This window comes from Pecten maximus, chromosome 3 (genome assembly GCF_902652985.1).
Source record: "Pecten maximus chromosome 3, xPecMax1.1, whole genome shotgun sequence".
Lineage (NCBI taxonomy): Eukaryota > Metazoa > Mollusca > Bivalvia > Pectinida > Pectinidae > Pecten > Pecten maximus.
Genome location: NC_047017.1, coordinates 31,605,200 through 31,630,473, shown reverse-complemented (window position 1 = coordinate 31,630,473; position 25,274 = coordinate 31,605,200). Strand labels below are relative to the sequence as shown.

Genomic DNA, 25,274 nt, shown 5'->3' with positions numbered 1-25,274 from the left:
CAAACAATATTTCACCTTTTTTTTATGTATCCGGTAGGCTTTGTCCTCTTCATACTTCTTAAGAAGTTTATTACAGGCGTGAAATCCTGGCATAATGAAACTATAGAGTTCTCAGTTTCTGGTCACAAAAATGTTCCTCTTTCTACAAAAATCTCCAACTGTGGACATAATCTGTAATAGAGCAGATTTGACAGATATTAAATGAAGATAAATCCATATATGATTATGAAGTTTGGCTTGATGATAAAATTTTATATCTACAGTATATATATGTAAACAAAAACATAGAGACTTCGGTTAATAAAATGTACCCTTTACAAGGGGAATTTTTTTTTACATCAAGGTGAAAAAAGTTTTTTCTTTTAGAAATAGGTGGGTAGGTGCATATATTTTGTCAAATACCGTAATACCTATATTTTAATTGTAATTTTATTATGTTGATTTTGTTGAATGAAGTAAAACTGAATGTCACTCTATATTCACTTGATACAACAAGTCAAATTTAAATTTGTGATACATATATGTTAAAGAAACATTCAATAAAGTAATATGTCATTAAGTAAATATAGTATATATATATATATCGGTGACATTATTAAAATGTTTCACATAAGAAACTTTGTTCATACTCCCACTGCCAGGTAAACTTGTTACTCAAAGTAATCTAATATTTACTTAAGATATTGCCAAGACTGTGTCCATCAAGTTAATATAGATACAATTGTTAACGTTGCCACTCTCTGCCAATTATTTGTTGATCATTTCACGTTTTATAGTCTCCTTACCTGGCTGAAGACAGTCCTATTATTACCAAGAAAGCGTCATGTTATTTAGCTAATTCGACGTCCAATATATACAATATAGTGTCGGTAATGAAACGAATCTGAAGGACGGTATCAAATTATTATCAATAACCAGCTAGTATGCACCAGCAGCTATTCCACATGTAATCCAATAAAACGGTGTTGTTCCTGTCAGCTTATCACAGTGTACTACATATCGATAGAGGCAAGCCAGTCATCGACCCGGGGTCGACACCATAGCGACGTCATCAAACAAAACACATGTTTTAAACAGAGGCGCGAAATTTCAAAGAATATTTCGAAAGATTTATAGACATTCTTACATCAGATAGAGATCAAATGAGAGCGGGCCGTGCATGAATGAAAGTAACACATAACAAATGAATTAATAAAACTCACACGGCCTCGTGTCATTACTTTTGCTGTGAACAACCGACAACGCAAGCGTTTTTACAGTAGCCCGAGTATGTCCTTAAATTAATTAACTTTCTCGTATCATATATGTGAATCTGTATGTTTTGTCTATGGTTGACAATCCCATCTCGTACACATTTAGCTTCATTGGATGTTTACATTTTACTCACCATTATTGTTACTTTGATTCAATATCAGGACATGTGTACATTCTGTAGGCATTTCGTCGTAACATTTTAGCGTCTGCTCGTTATTAGTGGAACTCTTTAGTTTGAAGGCATGAAAGTAGTTATATCCGGTTTGACTGTCAGTCGATTCAAAAGTTTCACGTTTTGAGATTATGATAAATACTGACGACAGAAGAGGCACAGCCACAATAAGATGAGTGAAAACGGTAATATTTGCTATTCAATTGCTTCTTACTGTTTTTATAGTGAAAAAGTAATTTGAAATATTAGGCCAGTATCGACATCACTTGTTATGGGGTACAGTCGGACATCAGATGATCTCCTCCCGGATGGATGAACTTGCAGATTGTCATCATTTCTGACTGTTAGTATTTCGTAAGAACCAGTCAAGTGTAACGTAAGTTAACTGAACGTATACATGTTTCTTTAAAGAAAGTGGGCAACGGACGAGGCAATGTTGCAAGCCTTTCATATTTTCATAAACTGTGAGCAGAGGCCTATATCAGTGTACATGTACATATAGAGAATACATGGTCATGATCAGTGTCTTAAAATGTAAGCTGTATTTTGGCGAGGGTAAAGAAAGACAAAAGTGGCGAGTTCCAACGGTCCCAAAAAGCCCTCAGAAAAAGCTCTGAACTTGTTCATGAAACAATGGAAATAGACTCGTGGGCAACTGGTTTTTTTTAATTGATCTTTTTTAAATGGAAATAGACTCGTGGGTAACTGTTTTTTTTTAATTGATCTTTTTTAAATGGAAATAGACTCGTGGGCACTGGTTTTTTTTAATTGATCTTTTTTAAATGGAAACAGTTGAGAAGATATTGATATCTTAGGCAAGGGTGCAATGTTCTGTTCTCTTAGATCTCTCCTATTAAGGAGAACCACCACCACCAGCTCCCTACCTACATATGTATGTCATGTTTTTTTTCATGGGAAGTTGAGAAACAAACTTGTCTGTATCATGGTTGTGTCCTTGGGAAAGACAATCTATCCTAATTGCTCTGGTTGGCATGAAACGGGCCAGCCATACATTGTTCATTGAGGTAGTCACCAACTACTACATGGAGATTCCTCCTCAAAATGACCCTGGCTATATATTCATGAGGCGATAAACCCAGCAAAACAAACAAACAAACCACCACCAGAGAGGTCTCTCTTGTTATCTCTACTATACAGTATCAGTATTATATTTGTACTAAGAATGAATATCTGTAATACTTATTATTTTTCTTTACAGATTTGATTTTATGTCCATTATTCCTGGTATAAGCATTTGAAATTTAAAGAAAGAAAAACAAAGAAATAGTAGAAAAATGGATTATTCTCAAAAGATTCCATCATATGTAAGTACACAATAATATGTTAATTATTACTAGTGTCAGTAGACATGTGAAAATCAATGTACAAGTGTATATATTTCATGTCTTAATAGAGTGAATTTATACAATGCATGAAAATAAAATGTACTTTCTTTGTAATCTATTAAATTTAATTTAAAATTGATGTGACTTCATCATACTAGATTTTTACACAGAAACAATGTATGTATCAGGAACTTTGTAATCTGTTATTGCTTGTCAAAAGTTATTTTTTCTCAATTAAAAAAAAACCAAACTATTATTACAAATACAAGTGGAAACATGTAACTTATATAAATGGGCACTTTCCAATCTTTACACCTTCTTAACTGACTTTAGCAATTTACATATAGTTTGTCCATATGTGCCTGTGGTGTTAAGGCAATTTGTACACCTTTCCATTCCATACTGATGCATATGCGGTAAGTACTGGTCCCTGGTCGAGTATATAATATACGACTAGACTTGTTACCTGATATATCGTTGTTCTGTCGCTTGAGACACTAAAACATCAATGTTGTTATGGTAAAGTAATCATGGTGATTTGTTAATTGTCCTTTAATTTAGTTAAGTTACCTGTACCTGATATTTGTTTCCTCAGAATTTCATGTATAATCCGCCCCAACATCGTAGATCTCGAGGTCCGGGGAAATTAATAACAGCAGCTAGCGTAGTTTTAGGATTTGGAATCATCCTCACCATCCTTAACATCTACGAACTACACAAGATGAAGGAAGACCACATGATTCATATTCAACCAGCGACAGAGGGGAAAACAGGAACATTTGGATCCAAGCAACCTGTTGTATGGGTGGAAGGAAAACATGTAACAATGCCTTATTTCTACTGACATCTAAAAGAGCCTTAAAAGAGAATTTTAACATATAGATATTATCAATGCTCATCCTCATTGTACTGATGTTTTTAAATACCATGGTGATCAAATAATTGATTTTGTAGGGCAAGGTATTGTGTTGATTAATGAATACTTGTCATTAGAGTATAAACTATTTTAAAAAAATGTCTTATTATGAAATTTATAAATAAATTAATATTTTTGTTACCAGCTAGGAACAGGCTACCTGAAGCATGTGTTCACAGTGTTTGACAGAATTGGGTATGCTGTTGGTGACAGCGAGTCTAAGTGGGATGTCCTCTGGTCACACGAATATCCATTTGAAACTTTGTCCAAGAAATTGGCAGATCTTAAACCTCATCAAAGGGTAACTACCATCAATGATTTATATGCTACAGCATATTAAATGAAAAGTGTGTCTTAAGTTTTAGGGCCAAGATAGTTCATTCTGTGAGAACACCAGCCATTGTAACCTCAGGTGAAGATCTGAGGAGAGAGGTTTGATGCTCTCAACCTGTGTCAGTTTGTGTTTCTCAGGAAGCTGAGAAACAGGCCGGTCGGTGCTGTCGTGGTTGTGTCCTTAAGCAAGACACTTGACCTTAATTGCTCTGGATGGCATGTGACAGGCCTGCTGTATTTTGTTTAGTCAGGTAGTCACAAACTACTTCAAGGAGACTCTGCCTCAAAATGACCCTCTAAGCTGTTCATTGGGCGTTAAACCCAGCAAACAAACAAATTTATGTTTTGTGTATCAGCTATGATATTAGTTGTATTGTATATATACAGTAACAGATGCTACAATTATCAATTAAGCCAATCAGGATTTTGTTTTTAAGTGAATATGTTGTTATATGACTGTCTGAAAAGATATATAAACAAGACGAATTTGCAGTCAATATCTTCAATGTTCATATAAATTGGAGAATCAATAAAGATTTTATAAGGTTTTTAACCCAAAAATACAACAACAAAAAAATTCATGTAATGTATTGGGTGTGTTGAGATGTCCATACAACAATACAACTATAGTCCCAGTCTGGATGGAATAACATTGATATTTTTTGAGAAGGTTAGCTGAGCACAAAACTGTCAAAATCAAGATTCCCAGCATCCCTAAATTTCAGAGTCACTGAATCATAAATTCTGGATGATTCTTCATAAATGAAGGATGTATTGAGATGTCCACTATGTACTATGTGATCTAACTATATACCAAGTTTGATCTGAATACAAAAATTTAATGAGAAATGTTGATGACACCGCTACTGTACATGTCACCACTCTAAAAGTAACACTATTGTCTATCGTCATGATCAGTGACAAGATAAAATTCAGACAACTACATGGTGTGATCCAAACTAACAAGGAGTATTAATATTAGTGTTTTCTAATGTATTACATCATTAAAATCTGTTTACAATTTAAGCTTATCAATAAAAGTTGATGGAACCCTGTAGTACCTTTATATTTTGTTACAGGTGAACCATTTTCCAGGTACTGGGTACATCACCAACAAAGTCAGTCTGGCCACCTCCTCCATCTCATACATCCCTAAAGCCTTCAAAATACCATCAGAGAAAGACACGTTTCTCAAATATGTGAGTATTTACATGATAAGGAACACACCATTGACAACATTCGTGAAAGGCCTCTGTTGACATTTTTACATATATACAGAAGAATTATTATTTATATAATATTATTCTTTACTTTAATTCAGTCTGTTCAATACTTATTCTAACTTCTGTGCCAACAGTACTTGAAGTAAGTAGTCCAGTACATGGCAGATCAAATGGCAGAGAATTCATATGTATTGCAGAGAAATAGAGTTTTTTGTGGTTTATTGGTTTTAATGTCACTGAAACTTTCAGACACAGCAACACCCAGAGAAACTGTGGGTACAGAAGCGTAATAGTCACCGGGGAATCAAGATAAAGAAAATCAAAGGTACGTATTTCATTTATCATCTCGACTTTTAATCAAATGTTATATGAGGATTTCTTGGTATACTTTGTGATGTTGGGGTATAATGCTTGGTATACTTTGTGATGTTGGGGTATAATGCTTGGTATACTTTGTGATGTTAGGGTATAATGCTTGGAATACTTTGTGATGTTAGGGTATAATGCTTGGAATACTTTGTGATGTTGGGGTATAATGCTTGGTATACTTTGTGATGTTGGGGTATAATGCTTGGTATACTTTGTGATGTTAGGGTATAATGCTTGGAATACTTTGTGATGTTAGGGTATAATGCTTGGAATACTTTGTGATGTTGGGGTATAATGCTTGGAATACTTTGTGATGTTGGGGTATAATGCTTGGAATACTTTGTGATGTTGGGGTATAATGCTTGGAATACTTTGTGATGTTGGGGTATAATGCTTGGAATACTTTGTGATGTTGGGGTATAATGCTTGGAATACTTTGGGATGTTGGGGTTTAGTGCTTCTTTTTAACTGGCGGGAAAATTGATCTGGCTGTATGGTTCCGTCTTTTTTTTTATTACAGATTTAGATTTGGCAAATGATGGCTCATTTGTTCAAGAATATGTAGACAAACCATTTCTTATTGATAAAAGGTAAGATCTGTTTAATGTGTGTACATAAAGGTAATTAAACAAGTTAAGTGTTAGGACAATACAAATATTCATAAACTGGATGTTTTATTATTAGATTTGACCATGATGGTTTGGTGATAACTAAACTGGTCCAAAATTTGTCTTGTCATATTAGCTCGTCTCTTCGAAGAAGAGTGAGAGCTTATGTTGTCACTCCGGCGTAGGCGTCGGCGTCGGTGTTGGTTTTCTAAATGTTAATTTTGGTGCCAGTGTTGAAAGGCATAGTAATTTATGGTAATATGGTCCATGTGGGGGTCAAACTATCCCCTGACGGAGTTAAACTAAATGATTTTTTGGGGAAAAAAAACAGATTTTTGAAAATTGTTGGACTTAGAAAAATTTTGCGTTAAGTTTTTGGTGCGAGTGTTGAAAGGTATTAATTCATCACTTTATAATTGTACTAGGGTGCTGATAATTGACAATAGAGTCCCTCTGGGGTTGGACTATCCCCTGCCAGAGTTAAACTAAAAGATTTTTTTTAGAAAAAACTAGAATTTTCAAATTTTTGGACTTAGAATATTTCTGCGTTAAGTTTTTGGTGCAAGTGTTGAAAGGTATTAATAAATCACTTTATAATTGTACTAGGGTGCTGATAGTTAGTAATAAACTCCCTCTTGGGTTAAACTATCCCCTGCCGGAGTTAAACTAAAAGGTTTTTTGGGGAAATAACCAGAATTATCAAATTTTTGGACTTAGAATATTTCTGCGTTAAGTTTTTGGTGCAAGTGTTAAGAGGTTTTAATACATCACTATATAATTGTACAAGGGTGCTGATATTTGGCAATAGAGTCCCTAGAGAGTAAGACAATCCCTTCCTGGAGTAAAACTTTAAAAAGAAATTGGATTTTTTCTTTTTAAATCTGTGTTTTTTTGTTTTTAAATCTTTGGACTTTGTGTTAAGTTTATATTGTGAGTGTTGAAAGGCATATTAATACATGGTATTAGGTTCCCTGTGGGGGTTAAACTATCCCTTTCCTGAGTTAAACTGAAATATTTTTTGAGGAAAAAACACATTTTTTTTTTTTTAAATTCGTGCAAATGTTGAAAGCTTTTTAACACATCACTTTATGATTGTACTAAGGTGCTGATATTTGGTGAAAGAGTCCCTATGGAGTTACACTATCCTTTCTTGGGGTGAAACTGAATATAAAACAATATGAAAACGTCACAATAGACAATTTATACCGGTCCACATTTTTCAAGGGAGACAACTCTCATTAGGATATGTTGTCAAAAAATTGAAGAAATATGTCCAAAAGCAATTACATTTGTGTTTAATATCTTCATTTAATCTACAACAGCATAGGTTGTCTCCAAAATGTTTTTCAATAAATAATTTATATATATATATAAATTGGTATGGTTTTGAAAATTGCATGAATTCACAAAACATAATCTGATCAAGTAAACAATATAAATGTTATTAATGCAATTTGCGAAACCATTCCAATTAATATATTTTAATTATTTATTGACAAACATTTGCGAGACGAGCTATGCTGTTCTCCAACAGCTCTTGTATTGTCTAGCAGCCTTTTTCTTAAATGACTTATGCAAAAATATGAAAGAAATTTTACCTTATTTTGACTGAAACTTTCTTTGATATTGGGAATTCAAAATTGTTTAAATTGAAGATTGAATTAAAGGGGCTTGGATGGGATTCTACAATCATTAAAATGAAAGGGCTTAACTTCAGGGTCACTGCGATCTGTGTCAAAAAGTATAATTTGGTTATGTTGCTTGAAATGACATTTCTGGAACTGTGTTGGCTTAAAACACTTTCAGGAGATATTGATTAATAAATGATCAAGTAAATGGTGCTCCTATTTTCAACTAGGTACATGTATATAATTAGTGTTTGATTTTTTCAACAAAAACTAGACAGTTTTGTTTCACTTACCTGGAACAAACATCACATAAAATATAAACATATAATGAGGAAATACCATGTAACTTGATTTCTTCTTTGTAGAAAGTTTGACATTGGTGTGTACACAATCTTGACTTCTATTGACCCTCTCAGAGTATACATCGTGGAAGGAGAGGTTCTGCTAAGGTAGGTATATTATTGAAGGAGAGGTTCTGCTAAGGTAGGTACATCATTGAAGGAGAGGTTCTGCTAAGGTAGGTATATTATTGAAGGAGAGGTTCTGCTAAGGTAAGTATATTATTGAAGGAGAGGTTCTGCTTAGGTAGGTATATTATTGAAGGAGAGGTTCTGCTAAGGTAGGTATATTATTGAAGGAGAGGTTCTGCTAAGGTAGGTATATTATTGAAGGAGAGGTTCTGCTAAGGTAGGTATATTATTGAAGGAGAGGTTCTGCTAAGGTAGGTATATTATTGAAGGAGAGGTTCTGCTAAGGTAGGTATATTATTGAAGGAGAGGTTCTGCTAAGGTAGGTACATCATTGAAGGAGAGGTTCTGCTAAGGTAGGTATATTATTGAAGGAGAGGTTCTGCTAAGGTAGGTATATTATTGAAGGAGAGGTTTTGCTGATGTGAGTTCATATAGTATTTAATGTTGGGGTACAAATTTTGAAGTTGCATTTAGATAAGTTTCTCATAAACTACCGTAAATATCCGCATATACACACATGTAGTACACACTTTTTTTTCAAAAATTGAGTTCAGCTTCTTTGCAGTTTAATAATAAACATGTAAAAAAATGTATTTTGAAAATGAACCTCAAAAACCATACCTGCCCACTATACATGAATAATTACAGTATAAAAACAATGTAATTAGACCATCAGTGTGCAACTCTCTTGACAAAAATGGAGATTTGGATTACTTTGGTCCAGATTTTATTGAAAAAGAAACAGTACCTACATGAAATTCTGATAGATTTTGAGAGGTAGCAATACTTCATACAGCATCTACAACATCAGTATCCTACCTCTGCTAACGTATTCTGTTAAAGGCCTCAATTAACTACTATTAGTTATAAATGGTGCCTTTACTTACAGATTCTGTGCTGCGGATTATCATCCATTTGATCCCACCAACACAAAGAAGTATGTGGTTGATGATAACTACACTCCAGTCTGGGAGGTAGGTCTGCAAATCAATCTGTCACTGTCGATCCTAAAAGTATCTTAGATTTAGTCTCACAAGGTAAGGATTTATTCACAATAAGGGGAGAGTTATTTACTTTTGATATTTCTTTTTTGTACAGATGCCATCGCTAAAGAATATATATGATGATGGAATGTATACATGTAAGGAGACTTTGGATACCTATCTCGAGCAGACAGGTAACACAATTTATCTACCTACCTACTGTTTATAGACAGGTAACACAATTTATCTACCTACCTACTGTTTATAGACAGGTAACACAATTTATCTACCTACCTACTGTTATAGACAGGTAACACAATGTATCTACCTACTGTTAATAGACAGGTAACACAATTTATCTACCTACCTACTGTGTATAGACAGGTAACACAATTTATCTACCTACTGTTTATAGACAGGTAACACAATTTATCTACCTACTTTTTATAGACAGGTAACTGTTTATAGACAGGTAACACAATTTATCTACCTACTTTTTATAGACAGGTAACACAATTTATCTACCTACCTACTGTTTATAGACAGGTAACACAATTGATCTACCTACTGTTTATAGACAGGTAACACAATTTATCTACCTACCTACTGTTTATAGACAGGTAACACAATTTATCTACCTACTGTTTATAGACAGGTAACACAATTGATCTACCTACTTTTTATAGACAGGTAACACAATTTATCTACCTACCTACTGTTTATAGACAGGTAACACAATTGATCTACCTACTGTTTATAGACAGGTAACACAATTTATCTACCTACCTACTGTTTATAGACAGGTAACACAATTTATCTACCTTCTGTTTATAGACAGGTAACACAATTTATCTACCTACTGTTTATAGACAGGTAACACAATTTATCTACCTACCTACTGTTTATAGACAGGTAACACAATTTATCTACCTACCTACTGTTTATAGACAGGTAACACAATTTATCTACCTACCTACTGTTTATAGACAGGTAACACTATTTATCTACCTACTGTTTATCGACAGGTAACACAATTCAATCTACCATGGTTTGCCTTACATTTTAAGGCCACTTTTATAGCATATCATTAGAAGAACAGCAAAGATGTATTGTGTATAGAACAACTAGAACAACCAGCAGTACACATGGCTCATAACATTTGATCAACAACAGTACTGATGTATACTGATCTAGAGAAATATTGATATATATATATTTGTTATATATTTTGTATCTGAAGCTGTTTTTAACACCTGTAATAACACACATGATTTACCTGTATCAGGATGTAACCACCTGAAGCTTTGGGAGGATATTAAGGATTCCATCAGACAAGTATATCTACACAAAGAGAAGGAACTAATCTCTTCTTCAGCACGCTTCAGGAATGTTAGGTATGTACCTCTAAATCTACCATCAGCTACAGATTATCTCTTGATGTAGCTAACTGTTTCTCTATCGTAAGAGTCCCCCACTAGAGGATGATAGTAATCTATCCAAAGGTCACGTTGTGAAGTGTTCCATAATAAGATTAATGAGTTTTAGATCCAAGAGTTACAGCCCTTTGTTCATGTTTGATACTGAAGTTAGGGAACTGCTTGTATTAGTCTGACTTGTAGATCTTACTATTTCAGATATAAACTTCTCATTCTCTTGTTTGATTAAGCATATGTAAATTATTGTATTTTAAATTGTGTAAATTAGAACTGTATAAAACATAAACCACTTTGCTGCAGTGCTAGTAAGTTATCATGCAATATCTACAACTGTTTTCAGAAACTTCTTTGAGATGGTGCGGTTTGACTTTGTACTGGACGACCAATTAAATGTATATCTGATGGAAGTAAGTATAACTGTTATAGTCTATAACATTCCATCAACTGTGTACATGTGTCAATGATGACATCTATACACAAAGATTTTGTAAGCCTACTACCTGTTGGTAATAAGGACACACATACAATTATATATCTCTTATGTATCATCAAACCTAATATAAAATAGTTTACAGCCGAAACCAGGATAGCATTTGAAGGTGTTTTCTGTAATCAGCTCTAGTCTCTTACCAATGATAACATGGGTAATATTTAAATCATTACTCAATGATAACATTGAAATTATTACTGTAGTTTATTCATTTTTAGGTCACCTGAGACTTTATTCGTCATCAATAAACATTTTACATCTTCAATTTCTTCTCAGAAATCCCTGAACCAATTTCAATAAAAGTTTTCGCAGCAACCTTCCACAGCCAAAGGTCAACCAAAATTTTGAATTATATTGTCGCTACCCTCCAGGGGCCTGAGGGGCAGGGCAAAAAGTGTTCAAATTGACTGAAACTTCAAAAATCTTCTTCTCAGGACAGATATATTAGAATCAAAAACTCTTCATAGATAGAAGTGTCAAAGGTGCTTTAATGAAATTGTGAATCTCATGACCCCAGGGTATCACATTTCCCCCTTGGTAGGGGGTAAACTTTACTATAGTCTGTATAGGGAAATAACGCTTTTGGCATCATTTGTTTATTTACCTTTAGAAATATTTCAAGTTTAGAATTATCAGTATGGGATGGCAGTCTGATAATATGTACATTTTGGCCTTGGCTGACCCCTAGGGGCTGATCGACAGTACCAGAATTGGTCAAATTAACTGAAATACATTAGAACTCAGGTGATCAGGCTGATGGGCCTCTTGTTTATTCTCGCAGTGTTTTGGTATGATATTTTCAAAATATTTTAAAGTTAGCTATATTTTACTAAACAGAAACAAAGCAAAACAACATTGTGATATGTAGTGTTATACTCACCAACATTGTCTGATGATCAGGTGAACATGTCCCCTAACCTGTCGTCAGGACATTTCTGGAGGAACAAGAGGATTTACGAACATGTGGTGTACAATGTATTATCCCTCGTAGGTGTGGCCAAAAGCACCTCCAATGCATTTGAAGACAGGTAAGCAAAAACAAGGTCACCTCTAAAGCATTTCAAGCCAGTTTAACCAAAGCAAATTGAAGTTGCACACAAACCAGTCACAAAGAGACAATTCTGCAGACTCTAAGATTGACTAATCGGATCAATTGTGTAGGGTGTAAATATTTTCTATTGCAAGTCTTGAAATTTTGCTGAAAGTAATGCCCTTTTTCTTTGATATATGTCTGCAGCTTACCTTTTTGATGAATACTAATATGAACTACATGTGATGAGTGTAATGTTAGATACATGTAGTTAGATAGTGATTTATGTCACCTGTTTCGGGGAATAATGGCCCTGTTTGTTGACAGTGTATTTTTATATTGGATAGTGACCTGGATGGGAAGGATATGTCAGCATCAGACAAAGATGTGACAGTGTTCCCGATGTGGTGTACAGAGAGAAAATGTTTGACAGACTGTCAGTCAGAGGTCAGTAATGTACTGGAGGACACATATTTATTGTCAGCCAGAAGTCAGTAATGTACTGGAGGACACATATTTATTGTCAGTCAGAGGTCAGTAATGTACTGGAGGACACATATTTATTGTCAGTCAGAGGTCAGTAATGTACTGGAGTACACATATTTATTGTCAGCCAGAAGTCAGTAATGTACTGGAGTACACATATTTATTGTCAGCCAGAAGTCAGTAATGTACTGGAGTACACATATTTATTGTCAGTCAGATTTCAGTAATGTACTGGAGTACACATATTTGTTGTCAGTCAGGTCAGTAATGTACTGGAGATACACTGGAGTACACATATTAATTGTCAGTCAGAGGTCAGTAATGTACTGGAGTACACATATTTATTGTCAGTTAGAGGTCAGTAATGTACTGGAGTACACATATATATTGTCAGTTAGAAGTCAGTAATGTACTGGAGTACACATATTTATTGTCAGTTAGAAGTCAGTAATGTACTGGAGTACACATATTTATTGTCAGTCAGAAGTCAGTAATGTACTGGAGTACACATATTTATTGTCAGTTAGGAGTCAGTAATGTACTGGAGTACACATATTTATTGTCAGTAAGAAGTCAGTAATGTACTGGAGTACACATATTTATTGTCAGTCAGAAGTCAGTAATGTACTGGAGTACACATATTTATTGTCAGTCAGAGGTCAGTAATGTACTGGAGTACACATATTTATTGTCAGTTAGAGGTCAGTAATGTACTGGAGATACACTTGAGTACACATATTTATTGTCAGTCAGGTCAGTAATGTACTGGAGATACACTGGAGTACACATATTTATTGTCAGTTAGAGGTCAGTAATGTACTGGAGTACACATATTTATTGTCAGTCAGAAGTCAGTAATGTACTGGAGTACACATATTTATTGTCAGTCAGAGGTCAGTAATGTACTGGTGTACACATATTTATTGTCAGTCAGAAGTCAGTAATGTACTGGAGTACACATATTTATTGTCAGTTAGAGGTTAGTAATGTACTGGAGTACACATACTTATTGTCAGTCAGGTCAGTAATGTACTGGAGTACACATATTTATTGTCAGTTAGAGGTCAGTAATGTACTGGAGTACACATATTTATTGTCAGTCAGAAGTCAGTAATGTACTGGAGGACACATATTTATTGTCAGTCAGAGGTCAGTAATGTACTGGAGTACACATATTTATTGTCAGTCAGGTCAGTAATGTACTGGAGTACACATATTTATTGTCAGTTAGAGGTCAGTAATGTACTGGAGTACACATATTTATTGTCAGTCAGGTCAGTAATGTACTGGAGGACACATATTTATTGTCAGTCAGAGGTCAGTAATGTACTGGAGTACACATATTTATTGTCAGTCAGAGGTCAGTAATGTACTGGAGGACACATATTTATTGTCAGTCAGTGGTCAGTAATGTACTGGAGGACACATATTTATTGTCAGTCAGAGGTCAGTAATGTACTGGAGGACACATATTTATTGTCAGTCAGAGGTCAGTAATGTACTGGAGTACACATATTTATTGTCAGTCAGAGGTCAGTAATGTACTGGAGGACACATATTTATTGTCAGTCAGAGGTCAGTAATGTACTGGAGGACACATATTTATTGTCAGTCAGGTCAGTAATGTACTGGAGGACACATATTTATTGTCAGTCAGAGGTCAGTAATGTACTGGAGTACACATATTTATTGTCAGTATGAGGTCAGTAATGTACTGGAGTACACATATTTATTGTCAGTCAGGTCAGTAATGTACTGGAGGACACATATTTATTGTCAGTCAGAGGTCAGTAATGTACTGGAGTACACATATTTATTGTCAGTCAGAGGTCAGTAATGTACTGGAGGACACATATTTATTGTCAGTCAGAGGTCAGTAATGTACTGGAGGACACATATTTATTGTCAGTTAGAGGTCAGTAATGTACTGGAGGACACATATTTATTGTCAGTCAGAGGTCATGATCAGTAATGTACTGGAGGACACATATTAATTGTCAGTCAGAAGTCAGTAATGTACTGGAGTACACATATTTATTGTCAGTCAGGTCAGTAATGTACTGGAGTACACATATTTATTGCCAGTCAGAGGTCAGTAATGTACTGGAGGACACATATTTATTGTCAGTCAGAGGTCAGTAATGTACTGGAGTACACATATTTATTGTCAGTCAGAGGTCAGTAATGTACTGGAGTACACATATTTATTGCCAGTCAGAGGTCAGTGATGTACTGGAGGACACATATTTATTGTCAGTCAGAGGTCAGTAATGTACTGGAGGACACATATTTATTGTCAGTCAGAGGTCATGATCAGTAATGTACTGGAGATAGATATACATGTTGATCAATACATGTTGATCAAGTACCACAGCTGGTTAGGGGAGTCAAAGTCAAACATTTGACAAAGTAATTAAATGCTAGCAAGATTTTTCATGACATTCCAACAGATTTAGTTCATATTCACACCACAGTGTAGTAACATGAATTACTCCTGACTTAATCTTGGTGGCCACTAGTCAAGGTCAAACAGTCCAAGGTCAAACTTTTGAATGTTACTACAGGCATCATATAACAATACAGCAACTGATGAGGGTGTTACATGTATATCTACGCTCATGCTCTCTCTCTGCTGACAAACACCGCTGACATATTGTTATTTGTTTTGTTACAGAAATGTTCAATCTGCCACCAGTGCCTTAATAGGGATACAAAAGAATCATTTAAACATGCGTTCATGGAGCACATAAACAGGGGTACTTGTCGGAGGATATTCCCAAAACCAGTGGTAAGATCCTCAATTTAACATACAATCTTATTTTCCTTTGTTAACCTGCCCTCATCAGATGGTGGGCTAATCAAATTGCCTTTCCGGCACCATGCATCCGTCAGTCCATTCTTCTTTAAACAATTTTTGTTATCGCTATTGCTCATAAAGTTTTTCGTGGATCTTTCTCAAATTTCAGATGTAGGTTCCCCTTGGTCCCTTGTTTTTAATATTTCTCAGAAAGTTCTATATGGGTCTTTCTCCACTTTTAGCTGAAGGCTCCCCGTGGTCCCTAGTAATGCATGTTCCATTTTAAGACTGATCTGAAAACAAGATTGCTGACAGAGGGCCATTTTGTATTTTGAAATTTGTCATCATTATTTCTCAGAAAGGTTTTCATCTATCTTTGTCAAATTCCATCTGAAGGTTCCCTAAGGTCCCAAGTTGTGCCTGTTCTATTTTAGACTGAACCAAAAACAAGATGGCTGATACAACTAATTGTGCATGTTCCATTTTGGGACTAACCTGAAAACAAGAAAACAATTCAGAGTTCAGTTACCATATTTCTCAAGAGAATTCTTAGGGATCTTTCTCTTTCACATGAACATTCTTTGTGGTCCGTAGTTGTTCTTATTCCAATTTAAGACTGATCAGATAATCTCATACAGTGGCAACTTCAAATTTTATCAATTACAGTTTGTTAGCAATATTACTCTGAAAGTTCTTACAAATATCCAATATGGATCATCCGATGGTGGTGGCCAAGATCTCTCTGGGATATTTTGTTTGTGGTAAGATTCTCAAACTTGACAAAATCCCACTACAATTTGTGCCAAGTCTGGTATTACTTAGATCCCCAAACTTACCCGGTATATACAGTCCCGATACATTTTGTCCCAAGCCTGTGGTAAGATCCTCAAATTTATACAATATGTCCCTAGCCTGTGGTAGGATCCACAAACTTATACAATTTGTCCAAAGTCTGGTGCATGTATTACTAAGATCCTCAAACTTATACAATCCCAATACAATTTGTCCTAAGCCTGTGGCAAGATCCTCAAACTTATACTATACCACTACATTTTGTCCCAAACTGGTGGACAGATCCTTATACAATCCTTATACAATTTGTATGATTCCAATTATTTTTTTTGTTGTGGTGGTGGTGATGAAACCTTGTAAAGTTTGTCTGGTATGATCCAACTATATTTAGTGTGTGGTACAATGCCACTCTAATCCACTTGTTTCTAACAAGATCTGTCAGTAATACAATCTTACCAAAGTCAGTAATTTTCTGTTTCCCAGAAACAAGAGGAGGCGTTGAAATGGAGTCCAGCTACAGCAAATGAGGAGTATCACTCCCTCAACTCACGCAACAAGAAGATGTACATCTGGTTCATGGGCAAGTGTCGACTGGACCCTGGCTGGTGCTTCTAAAAATTAGGCAATACTGATCTTGCAGTCATTCTTCTGACTTCTGACACCAAGTGAAGCCACTAGGGGTCACTGATAAATACTGTATACATTTTAACCAACTGCTGTTCACAGCTGTTAAAGTTTGCATTTTTACAAAACTAAATATTGTCATGACAATTTTGTGGCACGTTTTGCTGATCTAAATCTCCTACAAACACTGCAAAATTTAACAGCACTCAAACATTAGTAGTAGTATACAGAAACAACCCCAAGAAGAGCCATTACAGGGGGTCACTGCTAACAACTGATCTCAAGAAGAGTCACCAGATAATCTTATATACAGGTTTTACGTTGACACTTCCAACACTGACTCTGAAACTTGTTTTTCATGCTGTGTTATCTTTCATTATCCTGACTGTGATAATTTTTGCTACTATTCTTAATTTAGATAATATACATCATAATACGTACACTATAAGTTTCCCACCTGAAAAAATACTTGATGCAAAATTCATTATATTGTTGAGACATTTATTACACAATTCATTTTATTGGTGAAAGATTTGTATTAGATGATGTATTAAAAGATGTGTAAAAATAGATAGTGTACGGACAATATTTTTCAGAATAAACTGTTTTTATATCCATATAGAAACATTATTTTAAAGAAATAGATGTCTATGTTAGAGATTTAGTAGATATTTAATTTTATCAATGTTACAGGGTTTTAACTGTTAATGTCTTGTGTGTTTTGTATCAATACTTACCTATCAGATAGGTTACGCCATAAAAATGATGTGCAATACTTTAATAAAGGAACTAGACTAGTGTAAAACTCAATTGAAGAAAAATCTGTCTGCAATAATACCTAATACCAACATAACCTGTATGTACAGGATGATTTCTGTGACAGACTCTGCAACCATAAAATATGTTTGCTATTGTTTTATTGTTTTATCAGCTACTGAACTTGCTGTTATTGATTTTAATTTAAATCCCTTATCGAGATAAGTAAAGGATATTAGCTGAAAACTGCCTGTTATGTAAAATATTGGACAGTCTGAGGTGCATAGCACTAAAGACTGGGGGAAGCCCTCGCCTGCCGTCAACTCCAAGTGTTATTTCCAAAATTACTTATTCAAAAGAAATCACAACTATTGCTGGAAATGTGTCTCTCAATAAAGTTTTTGGATATGTATGCATCTTTATAATTATGTAGATGTTTCATGTAAAAAGAGAGATCTGTGATTTAGATTTTCTTTAAAAGAATAATAAGAATAATAAGTAAAGATGACCAGACATCATCCGTAGGAAGATCTTCAACTGGTTTAATGGTTTACATGTTTCGGCATACTAGGTATGCCGTCCTCAGAACAAAAGAATAATTATAGTACATGAGAATCGAATTACTGGAACACCGAATATGATCTGTGAAAGGTTGATGCTGATAGTTAAGTTCTGTGTTACATTTAATGAATATGAATTATGTTGGATTTAGTATGCATATAACATTGGATGACATCACAACTGTGTTTAAAATCAGTTGATATCAAGCTGGTCTTTACTGTAATGTAATATTTGTCCGAAAATCATTTTTATTTTTTTATCCAGGAATCCCCTTTTAGTTAGGTACTTGGTAAACAGTTTATGATAAAGTATAATCAGAAGTTTTAATGTAAATGCTTTATGAATTTTTTTTATAGATTACACATATAAAGAATAAATTTACTTGTAAAACAAGTGACGTGATGTACATGTACGCAGATGATATATAAAACATGGGGGTCGGGGATAGATATGTAGTATTATAAATAGATGTTAGCGTCAGTATTATAATTTGGTTGTAAAGATTCACCCCTGGGAGATATAGATATACAGGGTTATAACAATAGTTGTTATTGTCTGACATTATCAGATTGTAGTTGAATAATAGATATTTAATTAGATTGCTCAAAGATGATTTTGTACTTGTCAGTATGCTTTCAAATGATTGCTTTTTTAGGTCGTCTGCAGAGGTGTATTTTCGAGTGGCCTATTCTAATTGCCTTTTATGCGTTGTGTGTCCGTAAACAATTTAACTAAGAGTCCCAGAGTCGTAATATTGGGCCAGTAGCTATTTTCAAGGTCACTGGGGTCAAATGGTTTAAAATAATGAAATAGCTTCTCAATAACCAGAGGCCTAGGACCTAAGTTGGACTTTCATTACCTCCTTCATTCACAATTCAGTGCCAATATTAGGATGAACCTAAACTTGATCACAATAATTCAATCTTTTAATAAGTTTTTTACAAGAAATGCACAACTAAATCAGCACATCAAGCTGCTGTTTCACATCAAGTCCCAAACAAAAAAGTGTTTCTGAGGTTTGTAGCTATTTTCTTGAGTAATTATCATATGTAAATGTTACAGTTACTGTCTTTTTAGTACCCTTGTGCTCTTATTTGCCATGAAACCTATGCAATAACATTATTTTTTAGTTAGCGAAAACTTCAACCATTAATTTGATATAAATTTCACATTGTTTGAACTTCCAATGATTGATTGAGGGGATGTAGTCACAAGTAATAACACATACCAAGTAGGTAGAAAAATATTTAGTTGTGCGAGTCCTTATACATTTTATATATATATATGTATCTATATATGTTGGAAAAGCCTGGCATTAGAATGCTCAGAAATGTAGGAGGTGTTGATGGTTTAGGACACAAGGCAGTTGTAAAAAATAAGGTCAGGAAAAATGTATATTTTTCTTATTTGTTTTCAGATTATTTTTATATACATGTATATATATCATACCACTTTATTTAAAAAAAAAACATAATTACGTACCCTACAACAAATATCACATCCCTATATACTTAAGAATTTCATTGAAAAGCATGTATTAAAAGACTATTTATTGTGTTAAATCTTACAATTTTCAGCATCAACAATACCCAGTGTCAAAACAAACTTCTACATTCCTCATTGTGATGTGCCATCTATTAGTTTGTCCTCAGTTTGATTATATTAAGACAGATTTTGCTACAAATGTACCGATATTTATTTTTGCAATAATTATGGTAGGTTCGTAATACTTTATCAGTTTTTGTCTGTGATGATTGTATGTAGCTATGAGAGTTTGAAAATGCATTAAAATGATTTTCTGACATTTTCTGTAATTTTGTAGTTTTGTTTGATTTTGATGATGTGTTGTTAAGTAAATTGTTAAAGGACTTTCAGTTTACTAAAGATAGTATTCACTTTGTATCAGACAATTACTCGTAAGCACATTTCTGTTTATTGAAGCACTTGGGGTATGAAAATAATTTTGTTTGCAAACTGTATGTATGAATCTTAACAAAAGTTTGCAAACAAAATTTTTTTCATACCCCTATGAAACTAAAAAATAATTGACATCAATGCATATACATGTAATTAGGTTTTGAAATTGATCTTCAAAATTAAAACATGTTTAATGTACAATTTAACTGATTCTTTTTCACAATTCAAGATGCAACGTCAATGGCCGTATTGTGATGCCACATTTTTCACACTATTTTCAGATATTTTTTTTCATAGAGGTATAAAAAAAGATTTCAACCAATCAAAAAGCTGTATTCTGTGTACAAACAATGCAAAATTAATGATTTTATATTCAAAAGTCAAGATGTTGATTTGTTAATGTGGAGACATAAGTTTTGTTCTATGTATAATGGACTCTAGGGGAAGTATACAATTCTTATTCAAAACCATCTAAAACAATTTACATGTGTAGAAATAATTAATGGCGACTGATTAGATGTACATTTGTGTAGAACATGTAGATACTAGGCTAGTTGTATCCGAGTTTCTGGTTAGCGTCTTTGTGACCCATGTTTTGTTACAACAAATTTTATAGGCTTGCCTTTTGTCCAATCCATTTGTTCTATCACCTTTTATGATATTTTACACAAGTGAAAAATATCACTTTTTCCAGATCTCATTTGACCAATCAAAGCACTGCTTACAAACAACAATGGGAGAAGTTTAAAGTTGCCCCGATAGATTTTTTAATAAAATGTAATAAACAGAATATTTAACAGTGTCTTCAGTAATACCAAATATATTTCACTGATATAAAATGTTAGCCCCATGAGTGAAATATATTTGGTGCTACTGAAGACACTGTTAGATATCCTCTATATATCTGTGACCCATATATTGAATTATACTTAACCTGTATCATGGAATCTCCTGGTCCTCGTGCAGCTAAAAACCCTTTTTGATGAAAAAGGAGTTTCCAGAAACAATAAAATAATAAATAATGTACATATTGATGTCTGTTTGTTTTTTTTATTTGTTATTCAAAGTGATGCAGACACTTGTATACCCTGTGCTGTACTACGCTTCACACATTCATGCACTGGTACATTTGTATTTTGTCTGAAGAGAGCTTAACATGTTGGGGAAGAAAAGTCTGTAAAACGTCAATTTAATCATTATTTTGATCACTTGTTTGATAAACTTCTGGGGAACTACAAATTATATCTTTTAGCCTGCTGACCTGGGAAAATACTCTGATTTCTTCAAAATTACACTGGTCAAAAGTGCCAAAGTGCCATAGTATATTACTGATTTTGTACCATACATGTTTGGCTTGCGCCAGTCAAAATCAGTTGGTCGAATATCACTGCAGAATGGTGAAATTTTGGCGTATGTTATAAACATTGGTTAGAAGGTACAATTTTGGTTGGTACTTGGGGCTAGTACACATTTCTAATAAAAAGCATATCTCAAGCAGCTGTCGACATTTCATTTGGCCAGTACTGAAGGTCACGTGGGTCCCACACATATTCTCATTAAAACAAAACAAAAACATCATTAGAACTAATGCTTTATTTAGAAACAACATGTTTCACATCGAGATCGTAACACCATTCAGGAGGATCGTAATAATTTGTAATACTAACATGTTTCGTGATAACATCAGTTACACAATCAAAATCTAAAACCATTGTAAAGCAGTAACTTGTAAAATGTTTTGGTTGTATTTATTTGACCATTGTGACATTGACAAAGGTAGTACTGCTAATCAGCTCTTCAGCATTGGATAGGTTAGTCACAGACAATTTCTCCTTTAACATTGGATAGGTTAGTCGCAGACAATTCCTCCTTTAGCATTGGATAGCTTAGACACAGACAATTCCTCCTTTAGCATTGGATAGCTTAGACACAGACAACTCCTCCTTTAGCATTGGATAGCTTAGACACAGACAATTCCTCCTTACTTTGGCATTTTCAGTTATTTAAAATAAGGCTAGATACTGATCCCACACACTAACATTTCAAAAACAAAGTATCATTATACCATTTTACCTGTCGTTAGAAAGTGGGGGTGTGGGCAAGATTTTTTGGTAACCTTAAAATTGTACGCAACAAACATGTATGCCATCTCGCCAGTTAGCCAGTAATTAACGTGTCCAAATCTCCATGTATATGTAGTACAAAATAAGTCATTTTCGTAATTAAGGATGTATTATATTCATGAAAAAAACATGAATCAGTCATCCTAACAAAAACAAAAATAAAGCCGTCACCCGTCAAAGTGAGTAGGTGATTGGGACAGGCCCTACTTACTAAACCCACCCAGCGAGTAGGTGATTGGGACAGGCCCTACTTACTAAACCCACCCAGCGAGTAGGTGATTGGGACATTCCCTACTTACTAAACCCACCCAGCGAGTAGGTGATTGGGACATTCCCTACTTACTAAACCCACCCAGCGAGTAGGTGATTGGGACATTCCCTACTTACTAAACCCACCCAGCCAGTAGGTGATTAGGACAGTCCCTACTTACTAAACCCACCCAGCGAGTAGGTGATTGGGACAGTCCCTACCTACCACACCCACCCAGCGAGTAGGTGATTGGGACAGCCCCTACTTACTAAACCCACCCAGCGAGTAGGTGATTGGTACAGTCCCTACCTACCAAACTCACCCAGCGAGTTGGTGATTGGGACAGTCCCTACCTACCAAACCCACCCAGCGAGTTGGTGATTGGGACAGTCCCTACTTACTAAACCCACCCAGCAAGTTGGTGATTGGGACAATCCCTACCTACCAAACCCAACCAGCGAGTAGGTGATTGGGACAGTCCCTACCTACCAAACCCACCCAGCGAGTAGGTGATTGGGACAGCCCCTACCTACCACACCCACCCAGCGAGTAGGTGATTGGGACAGTCCCTACTTACTAAACCCACCCAGCGAGTATGTGATTGGGACAGCCCCTACCTACCAAACCCAACCAGCGAGTAAGTGATTGGGACAGTCCCTACCTACCAAACCCACCCAGCTAGTAGGTGATTGGGACAGTCCCTACCTACCAAACCTACCCAGCGAGTAGGTGATTGGGACAGTCCCTACCTACCAAACCCACCCAGCGGGTAGGTGATAGGGTCAGGCCCTACCTACCAAACCTACCCAGCGAGTAGGTGATTGGGACAGTCCCTACCTACCAAACCCACCCAGCGAGTAGGTGATTGGGACAGGCCCTACTTCCTAAACCCACCCAGCAATTAGGTGATTGGGACAGTCCCTACCTACCACACCCAACCAGCCAGTAGGTGATTAGGACAGTCCCTACCTACCACACCCACCCAGCTAGTAGGTGATTGGGACAGTCCCTACCTACCAAACCTACCCAGCGAGTAGGTGATTGGGACAGTCCCTACCTACCAAACCCACCCAGCGAGTAGGTGATTGGGACAGTCCCTACTTACTAAACCCACCCAGCAATTAGGTGATTGGGACAGGCCCTACCTACCACACCCACCCAGCGAGTAGGTGATTCGGACAGCCCCTACCTACCACACCCACCCAGCGGGTATGTAATTGGGACAGTCCCTACCTACCACACCCACCCAGCGAGTAGGTGATTGGGACAGTCCCTACCTACCACACCCACCCAGCGAGTAGGTGATTGGGACAGTCCCTACCTACCAAACCCACCCAGCGAGTAGGTGATTAGGACAGTCCCTACCTACCAAACCCACCCAGCGAGTAGGTGATTGGGACAATCTCTACCTACCAAACCTACCCAGCGAGTAGGTGATTGGGACAGCCCCTACCTACCAAACCCACCCAGCGAGTAGGTGATTAGGACAGTCCCTACCTACCAAACCCACCGAGCATGTAGGTGATTGGGACAATCCCTACCTACCAAACCCACCGAGCATGTAGGTGATTGGGACAGCCCCTACCTACCAAACCCACCCAGCGAGTAGGTGATTGGGACAGCCCCTACCTACCAAACCCACCCAGCGAGTAGGTGATTAGGACAGTCCCTACCTACCACACCCACTCAGCGAGTAGGTGATTGGGACAATCTCTACCTACCAAACCCACCCAGCGGGTATGTGATTGGGACAGTCCCTACCTCCCACACCCACCCAGCGAGTAGGTGATTGGGACAGCCCCTACCTACCAAACCCACCCAGCGAGTAGGTGATTGGGACATTCCCTACTTATCAAACCCACCCAGCGAGTAGGTGATTAGGACAGTCCCTACCTACCAAACCCACCCAGCGAGTAGGTGATTGGGACAGTCCCTACCTACCAAACCTACCCAGCGAGTAGGTGATTGGGACAGGCCCTACTTACTAAACCCACCCAGCGAATTGGTGATTGGGACAGTCCCTATCTACCAAACCCACCCAGCGAATTGGTGATTGGGACAGCCCCTACCTACCAAACCCAACCAGCGAGTAGGTGATTGGGACAGCCCCTACCTACCAAACTCGCCCAGCGAGTAGGTGATTCGGACAGCCCCTACCTACCACACCCACCCAGCGGGTAGGTGATTGGGACAGTCCATACCTACCACACCCACCCAGCGAGTAGGTGATTGGGAAAGTCCATACCTACCAAACCCACCCAGCGAGTAGGTGATTGGGACAGTCCCTACCTACCACACCCACCCAGCGAGTAGGTGATTGGGACAGTCCCTACCTACCAAACCCAACCAGCGAGTAGGTGATTGGGACAGGCCCTACTTACGAAACCCACCCAGTGGGTAGGTGATTTGGGACAGCCCCTACCTACCAAACCCACCCAGCAAGTAGGTGATTGGAACATTCCCTACCTACCACACCCACCCAGCGAGTATGTGATTGGGACAGTCCCTACCTACCACACCCACCCAGCGAGTATGTGATTGGGACAGTCCCTACCTACCAAACCCACCCAGCGAGTATGTGATTGGGACAGTCCCTACCTACCAAACCCACCCAGTGGGTATGTGATTGGGACAGTCCCTACCTACCAAACCCACCCAGCGAGTAGGTGATTGGGACACTCCCTATCTACCACACCCACCCAGCGGGTAG

At 36.5% G+C, this 25,274-nt stretch overlaps 2 protein-coding genes across 6 annotated transcripts in view; one reads left to right on the top strand and one right to left on the bottom strand.

Annotated features, from left to right (window-relative positions):
- Positions 1-1,408, bottom strand: part of LOC117323910 (annexin A6-like) — a 96,950-nt gene extending 95,542 nt beyond the window's left edge. For 3 of the 4 annotated variants that reach the window (XM_033879439.1, XM_033879442.1, XM_033879441.1), the window contains exons 1-2: positions 786-1,007; positions 16-171 (exon numbers count right to left, since the gene is read on the bottom strand). In XM_033879439.1, the coding sequence (XP_033735330.1) occupies positions 16-93 (78 nt within the window). In that variant the 5' untranslated portion in view covers positions 94-171; positions 786-1,007. Of the gene's footprint in view, positions 1-15; positions 172-785; positions 1,008-1,387 lie in introns of those variants that run through there. The other variant, XM_033879440.1, reaches the window with a different exon arrangement.
- Positions 1,409-1,510: 102 nt separating this feature from the next.
- On the top strand, positions 1,511-21,225 carry LOC117323909 (probable tubulin polyglutamylase ttll-15). Of its 2 annotated transcripts, none has more exons than XM_033879433.1 (16): positions 1,511-1,611; positions 2,646-2,751; positions 3,368-3,592; positions 3,834-3,989; positions 5,101-5,220; positions 5,494-5,569; positions 6,134-6,203; positions 8,215-8,298; positions 9,209-9,293; positions 9,418-9,496; positions 10,588-10,696; positions 11,079-11,145; positions 12,129-12,256; positions 12,606-12,705; positions 15,419-15,532; positions 16,817-21,225. In XM_033879433.1, the coding sequence occupies exons 2-16, from the start codon at positions 2,722-2,724 to the stop codon at positions 16,946-16,948; spliced, it is 1,575 nt and encodes a 524-aa protein (XP_033735324.1). In that variant the 5' UTR covers positions 1,511-1,611; positions 2,646-2,721; the 3' UTR covers positions 16,949-21,225. The 2 variants fall into 2 exon arrangements, with proteins under 2 accessions (XP_033735324.1, XP_033735325.1); XM_033879434.1 differs by lacking the exon at positions 1,511-1,611 and adding an exon at positions 1,690-1,802.
- The last annotated feature ends 4,049 nt before the right edge of the window (positions 21,226-25,274 follow it).

What these genes read in the sequence shown, in the direction of transcription:
- LOC117323909 (XM_033879433.1), top strand. Translation starts at nt 2,722, where the DNA reads ATGGATTATTCTCAAAAGATTCCATCATAT. An exon ending in CTCAAAAGATTCCATCATAT is followed by an intron (nt 2,752 to 3,367) that starts GTAAGTACACAA and finishes TTGTTTCCTCAG; the next exon opens with AATTTCATGTATAATCCGCC. An exon ending in GAAGGAGAGGTTCTGCTAAG is followed by an intron (nt 8,299 to 9,208) that starts GTAGGTATATTA and finishes CTTTACTTACAG; the next exon opens with ATTCTGTGCTGCGGATTATC.